Below are 8,221 nucleotides of genomic sequence, written 5' to 3'. Positions count from 1 at the left end.
AAGTGTTCATCTGTATGTAAAAACTTAGAGGCAATGACCAAAAAAAATTGTCATTAAATTATTTAAAATGGCACGATTTGATCACCCAATATTTTTTATGGCAAAAAAAGTCACTCAACTTAAAAAAAAAAAAACCCTATTCAGATCATTTTGTCAATTTGTATAGGTAAACCATCCGGTTTCTCCCTCTCTTTATCCTTGTATCCAGAAAGACTACCAACACACACTGAAACTTCTCGTCCCACATCACCAAAACGCCACCGTTTTCACCATCTTCCTGGATTTTGACACCGTCCTCTCTAGTGCAGTTCTTTTTAACATTGCTCCTTGTGAAAGTGCTAAGGGCGGTCTTAACAGCTGCTTCTCATGAAAGAATCCATAAAGCATTTTAAGTGAATGAAACAAAAGTGCAGAAAGCAGAATTGGAAAGGAATAAAAAAGAATAACTGCAAAGAAAAAGAAATCTTTTTTTGGATTCATTTTTCCTCTATTTTCTTTAGGTAGAAAGATAGAACTCTTTTCATGATTCATTGGCCATGGTCGCCACCTTAGCATCTTGACCGGCATTCTCAAATTGTTTCCTTATATAAAAGATAAGACCCAAAGCCATGCAAGAAAAATATCTTGACCGGCATTTCACTTTTTTTTTTTCAGTTGAATGACTTTTTTGGCCATAAAAAATGTTAGATGATCAAATCGTGCCATTTTGAATAATGTAGTGACTATTTTGACTATTCATGCACTCAAAAATTTATTAATATTAGTAGAGCAAATGGCAAAAAATATCACTAAACTTTTAAGTTTTACGTCTTTTGGTCATTAAACTATTTTTTAGCAGAAAATGTCACTCAACTCTAACAAGTGTGTGTTTTTTTTTGGTCATTCCATCTAATTTTGGGGTTAAGAAATGGAAAGCCATGCATGTGATGTTCACAAGCGTTTTTGAAGAGTAAAAATGTCTCACAAATATTTGAAGGACAATTTGAGAAAGAAAAAAAAATGTTTTGGGAATCAATATAGTTACATCAGATAATTAGGGACTTTAACTAAATTATATACAAGTCCCTAACCTATATTTAGTTTTCAACAAGAACAAAGATTCAAACCCAGTAAAATAGTACTAGTATTTTTTTTCTGCCCACAAGAGTCAAATGGAATTGGTATTCAACTCATCTCTCTCACATATTATTCTCGATAAAGAACTCTCATAAAACCATCAATTTCTTTTCTTTAGTCACTCATATTCTAGATGAGAAGAAGAAGTAGAGAAAAGTTAGAGAAAAAAAAGAGGTAGAGACGAAAATAAAAGGTTCACAAGATGTAGCTTAACCACAACAATTTCCAAATTCGACATGGTTTGGGAAATACACATTGACATAAAAAAATCATCTTTAAAAAGCGGACGTGTTTTAAGAAACTGGACTCAAAATCTTGTAACTCTCATGACAAATCATTTTCCAAATCACTCAAGCCGGATTTGAAAGTCACTTGAGTGACCACAAAAACTACAAGAGAGAGGTAATATATCAAGTCTACTCAAGATTTTTCCATATAGATATGTTCATTAATTTATTAAGTGGCAAAAAATGTGATAATTCTCAAATCTTGCACTATGCTACTTTGAATTAAATTAGCAAACATTAGTCTAATTTACAGTACAATAATTTGTGTGATATGTCCACCATTTTGTTTTCTCTTAAAAAGGATTAATAGTGATTTTTAATTACTAGAACGCATAATCTCTAAACAGGTTATAAATAAAACGTCTTGTCAATTAAACTGCGTTTCACTGTCAATGTAATGTGTTCACCTGAAAACATTAAATTTGTGAACTTTTGCTTTAAAAAATTTTACGGGCACAATAGTTAACGACCATTGAATTTGTCCATAGCTTTTGGGTGTAACGCAGTTAGAAATGCATTGAAAAATGTACACGTCTAACTGCCACACTTGAATGGAAGGGAAGCCATCGTACATATGTAATCAAATCCTCGGTCGCTTATGCCAAATAAAAGTCTTCCCATACACATGATATCAGCTTGGTACTACATATCTAAAAACAAACATTTACATGTCCGGTTTCTCTGGTTTTTTGGCAAGAGAAATGATAAGATTATTAAAGAAGCCTTTGCCCATGCGGAGAAGCTTTGCTGCATTCTTCGCAAACCTATGGAATATGTGAGGTATGACAGCTTCTCCAAAATAATTTGCGAGGATGGGTTCGTAAACTGCTCTAATGAATGATGCCACATACGCTGCTCTAACATGTTCATCGCAGTATACTTGGGAATGGGATCGTAACTGGTAATCATCATCAATGGAGAAGCCAGCATCATGACGGAGCTTAAAAGTCTCCAGGTACAAAATTTCAAAAGAACCTTCCTCCTCAACTATGTACCTTATTTCTTCTACTGAAGGTGTATAGTTTGGAAGATTGAGACTATCCAATTTTTCTTCCTCCAGATGTCCCTGCAGATATGCCAATCATCAATTCAATTCAAATTATTCAAAGCACGAGACTTGGAAATCAGCCAATTTGCTAAAACCTCAACTCTAGGACAAAAAAGGTACAGTTTTTTTCCTTAATTTCAAAATGAATATATTATTATTACTTGTGCTTTTAGTTCATACTTCATATAGAAAAGTTGCCAAAAAATTAAATAATGAACGATTTCTTCCTTTCCAATACTTTTTTTTACTAAAAAGGGAAAAAAAATACCTGACAAATTAAATCCCACTATATTTCTAACTTTCAACAAATTGATTTGGTGGAGGCCAGACGAAACTCAAGGAAAGAATTATCTTAAATGTATTGAAGTTGTGTGATAACAAGTATCTAGAGATGGCAATGAGAACAGATGTAATAGGGTGGGGAAGTGGGTAATAAGGTGGGGCAAGGTGGAGGACATTTTTCTCCTCCCGCTTTAAACGAGGTAGGGGACGGGAAGGATACCCCCTACCTATCTGCCACCCCATCCCCTACTACTAAAATAAAGTTTAAAAAATAAATATTTGTATATAGTTTCACACGTGTATACACATACACATAATAATTACATATCAATTATTTATATATGTGTGTGCGCATGTGCACGTGTATTATAATTTAAGAACAAAAAAATCATAATTTATATGATAAAATAATGATATGGCTATCTTCAATTTAATTAAATTTTTTACATATTGATTTATATGTGTAAATAGTGATTTATAAGGTTCTTATTGATATTCTATATGTAGACAAATAATGTCAATAAAAAATATAATTAGCCAACAGGGAGGACACCCATGGGGAGGGGATATGGGACCGGGCGAGGTGGGAGGAGCCCCCCCCCCCCCCAACACAAACCCCAAAAAAAATTGCCACTCCTTAGTGAAGCATCTCATAATCATGAAAGAGATAGAGAGATTAAGACCTCGACGACCAAGTCCATTAATGCCATGTCAAGTAAGTCAAAGATATTCGGGCCGTCGAATTCATCTCCTTCACACATGAAAGTAAGGAGTATTCGGCCATGTGAAACCAACTCTTCCGAATGCATCCTTAGAAATGTGGTAAAATCTTTCATAAATTGATCCAAATATGCCTTTTGGGCGGGCGGACAACTTGCTTTGGAAGAGTAAATGCTCCCTTTATTCACACTGATCCCCGATTCAGTCACCAAACCACTGGGAACCTGCACGTCTAAAGCTGGTAACTTATATTGTTGGAGCATTTTGTTAGCATTGCATGTGGGAATATAAATCATGAGCCGCCAATTTTTTAAATAAAAAATGTTGTTGGTTTCTTAAGAAATCTCTTTCTTGGATTCTTGTGGATACCTTGAGATTGAATGAAAATCATGAACGATTTTTGCTACAAGAAAAAGGAAAAGGATAAAAGGGATTAATTCAAAGACCTGAGATAACCAGTGAAGACCGTAAGAAGAGTGTAAAAAATGCATGGACTCCTCGGGGAAGAGTCTGCCGTAGAAAGAGCCAGGCATTGCGGCTATCTGGCACGATCCTATTTTGCGTCCGTTTTCTTTCTCAAGTTTGCGGTAGAAGCTTGGCAGCGACTTGAAAACCGAATTGAAATCATTTTGGAAAAGATCATTCAGAAAAATCTGAATGGTGGGAGGTTCTAATGCATTCTTCTTTTCCTGGCCAACTTTGTCGATACTTTGTATGATGTTCCAAGCTGTTAAAAGTGTGTTTGGTCCAGAAGAGCAACCCAAATCCGCAACTTTAATGCACTTGTTGATGTTGGGTAAGTTGGCCGGCAACAATTCTCGCATGCATCGTTCAAGAAAAAAAAGATATACTGTTATAGAGATTAACGTGTCATAGCATGAGTTAGTATTACTCTGCGTGTGTGTGTTTGTATGCGTTAAGAGAGAGATAGAGAGACAGACTGACTTGGTAGGATGAATTCTTTGCGTAGCTTGTGTCGCCTTCGCCCCCATTCATATGCAGTATATGCTGGAGTTCCATTTCTGATCTCTAGTACTTAATCGAATCGAGACTGCTGAAGAAAGTGTCGGCAAATGATTGATAATAGAACGAAGTTTCGGACTTAAATAGCAGAATTTTCTTAAATCCGTGTACTAACTGGCTACATACGTGCGTGAAGTGCATTTGAATTGACAGAAAATCTGTCAGCTGGTCAAAGAGAAAGCCAGTTAGTACACGGATTAATGAAAGAGAAAGGTACAGCCAATGAAAACGAGACACGAAGTAAATGGTATGCATAACACCAATGTTTTAAAAACCGAACCGTTAATTGAACCGATGAAGTGAAAGGGTCGAGGTTCAACCGGTCGAACTGGTTCAACCTCGGTTCAATGAATTTTTTAAAAAATAATTTATATAAATATATATATGTACAAAATAAGACATGTAATGGACTAATTTAATATTTTATATGATGAAAAGTTTACTATTTTTTAATAACTTGGATTTTTAAAAATAAATTTTTTAAATTATAAGTTAAAACAAATAAATTTCATCTCAATTTCAATTATATCTAAATCCAACCCCAAAATATCACAATATTTTGAAATTATACAAAATTCATGTATCTGAGAATTTAGATATTATGAATTTAAATTTTAATTTACGTTTTGAGATTTAGATATTGCAATTTAAAAAAGAAAATTTGGAGTTCGAAGGAAATCAAGAAAATCGAAAATAGAAATGTAAACTTGATAAGAAACAAAAAATAAGATAAAAGTGAGTGGTTGTGGCATTAAATAATTTGGGTTAAAAAAAATTCTTTTTTAACTTTTTTCAATTTAATGGACAAAAACAAAATTAAAAGATGGAAGAAAATATTAATAAATTAAAAATAAAGAGGTTTGATTAAAAAGGGAGTGACAAAAGAAAAGATGATAGAGAGAGAGAGAGAGAGTTGAAAATTAAAAAGAAAGAGCCATGAGGGGATGAGATTTTGTAAGAAAAATGGAAAAAAGAAATATGAGTATTTGCTTTATATAAATAAGTTATCAAAAAAAACTAATAAGATGTGATGGTGCAACGGTTAATACATTAGTCTTTTATTACAAAGGTCTTGGTTCGAATCTTGATTGTTGCATTTTGCAAAACTTAAAAAAAAAAAAAAAAAAAAAGGAAAGCTGAAAACCGGAAAACCGCTGGTTCAATCCGGTTCGGCGGTTTTCACGGTTCAACCGGTCTTTGACCGGGTTTCTAGCAAAGTCAACAATGTCATTGAACCGGACCGGTGTCATGGCCGGTTCGAGGTTCAACAGGTCGAACCGGCCGGTCCGGTCCGGTTTTCAAAACATTGCATAACACTGAAAAGTTGTATTACTTCTTCCATCCCATTAACAGTGTAATACCTTCTATTTTGAAACATTCCAAAATGTTTGTCAAATTAAAGTCACTTTTGATTTTTTTTTCAACGTTGCCCTCATCTTTATCACGTAGGCACAACATGTTTTGTCCATGTGAAACATGACACATAACGTCCAAGCTGAAATGAAAACGTGTTAGTAGCGTAGAGCAATATTTTTAAACCCAAACCGGAGAGTGAATCGAAGAACCTTCCGGTTCACGGTTCGATAGGTTCGGCTCCGATTTAAAGGTTTAATAATTTTTTATTCATTTTAGTATTAAAAATTTTGAATAAAACAAAAATATTTATTTTAAAAAATAAATACTTAATAAAAACCGGTTGAACCTCCCATTTTTTACCGGTTGTCACCGGTTCAACCCGATCTTGACCGGTTCAATTGATTCTTTAGATTTTTAATTGAACCGGACCAGAGGCATGGCTAGTTCGTGATTCAACCGGTCAGTCCGGTCTGATTTTTGAAACATTGGCGTAGAGCACTAATAGGCAATGTTTTGAAACCTGAGTTGAACTGGCCGGTTCAACCAATTAGATCACAAACCAATCACGGCTCCGGTCCTAGCACCTTCCACTTACATCATTTTCACACTTTTTTAGGGACATTTGAGGGGATGTTGCAGCAGCATTTTGGGAGCTCAAAGACCGCTTTTTCTTGATTCTCTAGCAACAAGCAACAACTAGAAGTATAGGACTAAATATAGTTTTCTTGAACATATTTCTCTAGTTTTTTTAGTTAGCTTAGTATTTCATTTTTCTTGGAGAACTCTTGATGTGCTCAATATTTTGAAGATAATGGAAATTGAAAACCTTGTTTTTCAATTGAATGAGTAGTTTTTTCGATCCTTCTTTCTTTATTGTTGGATTTATGTTTGGTTGCTGATAGGTTGCATTTTTTTTATTAAATTTGTGATTATTTCCCTCTTAATTTTAGCCAAATATTGTATTAATAGATAAATTCTACTCATATTTGGTAATTTGTACCAATTGTGGAAATATGACGAGAAAAGGAGTAAAAAGTGGTTTAATGAAAATTTTTAGCCAGTTCTTTGTGGGCCCGTTCAAATCCTGCTGTCAAGTTTCGGAGGCTCGAGATTTTACTACGCGTGGTAGTATCCCAATTCAAATCAAAGTTCTTAGAAGCATGTTTCCTTATCTGAGATAATTGGTTTTTCTTTTTGTATTAAGAAACAAATAGGTTATCTTTTGTCAATTTAGGGAATCTGGTTTTCTTTGGAGAAAATTAGGAAGTGTTAGTAGTTTAGGAAAGTAAGAGACGTGAGAACAAGGAAGTCTTCTTGTTTGTGTTGGCTTTAAAAAGTCATCGTTGTTTTTAGCGAAAGGGGTGATTAGTCTTGGCACCAAGGAAGAACGGAGAGTTTTTTCTCTTCGTCTTTTCTTTTCTTTTCTTTTGCGCCTTCTGTTGCTGAATCTCAGGCAACTTTCGTCAATGAAATTGCCTGAGTTATTTTCAATGGAAAGCAACTAATCCCTTTTTCTAATCAAGGGTCAATTTGAAGATACGGTTTCTGGTTTCAAATATCTGTGAGATTTAAATATTTTTATTTATTTCTTTTATTTATTAGTATTCGTACGTCTTCTGTTTCAACTTCTTATGATTATTTTGTTATTTGAATGTCAAAGGCCCGATATTTGAATTAATCTAATAATCTACTGCCATATTAATCAATTAAATTCGTAATTATTTGATTGATTAATACTAGTGGTGACTAGCGTGATTGGTCCCATATTAGGAAAACGTATAATCTAACTTCAATGAACCTTCATAGCGTGTTTGTTAGTTCGGATTTGATTTTTCTAATTTTTAATGCGATTGGGGAATTAAATCCTATGGTTATATCTAGAGTTGTTTCTTAGTTAGGAAAATAGTTAATGGTCATACCTTGACTATCGATAAACTAAGGAAAAGTAGGCTATCAGAACTTATAGATGGTTATAACCAATCTATTAATGAGTGATTAAATCATCCTTGCATCAATAATCAGTTGTGTGAATCGTATCTGAAAAGTTATACCTTTGATTAGAATCATATTTATTGTTGATTTAATTCTTATTTATTTCGTTAATTGTTTCTTTAATTGGTTAGTGAGTTATTTCTAAATTGTCTAAAAATTCCCCTTACTTTAGGCTATAAAAAGAGACAAATTTTCCCCAATCCCTGTGAATTCGACCTTACTCACTGCTATATACAAAAATTTGTATTTTATTTGAATAGATATTTATTATTACACAGGCTTAACACCTCTCAGTTGCATTAAAGCCTTAAGCTTTTCTATTTTATCTACTATGTCTAGCTAAGCTAAATATTATTATTCAGATTAATCTTTCCTATACTGACAGTATATACACTAT

The 8,221-nt window shown here is 33.7% G+C and overlaps 1 protein-coding gene across 1 annotated transcript; it reads right to left on the bottom strand.

The window, feature by feature from the left end:
- Window positions 1-2,039: 2,039 nt before the first annotated feature.
- Window positions 2,040-4,336, bottom strand: LOC113708192 (probable caffeine synthase MTL3). The gene is made up of 3 exons (XM_072064631.1): window positions 3,900-4,336; window positions 3,417-3,677; window positions 2,040-2,469 (listed from the first exon to the last, which is right to left on the bottom strand). The coding sequence occupies exons 1-3, from the start codon at window positions 4,275-4,277 to the stop codon at window positions 2,068-2,070; spliced, it is 1,041 nt and encodes a 346-aa protein (XP_071920732.1). The 5' UTR covers window positions 4,278-4,336; the 3' UTR covers window positions 2,040-2,067.
- Between the last annotated feature and the right edge of the window lie 3,885 nt (window positions 4,337-8,221).

The sequence above is a fragment of the Coffea arabica genome, chromosome 9c (genome assembly GCF_036785885.1).
Source record: "Coffea arabica cultivar ET-39 chromosome 9c, Coffea Arabica ET-39 HiFi, whole genome shotgun sequence".
Lineage (NCBI taxonomy): Eukaryota > Viridiplantae > Streptophyta > Magnoliopsida > Gentianales > Rubiaceae > Coffea > Coffea arabica.
The sequence above is the reverse complement of the archived record's forward strand: the minus strand, read 5'-3'. Positions and strand labels throughout refer to the sequence as shown.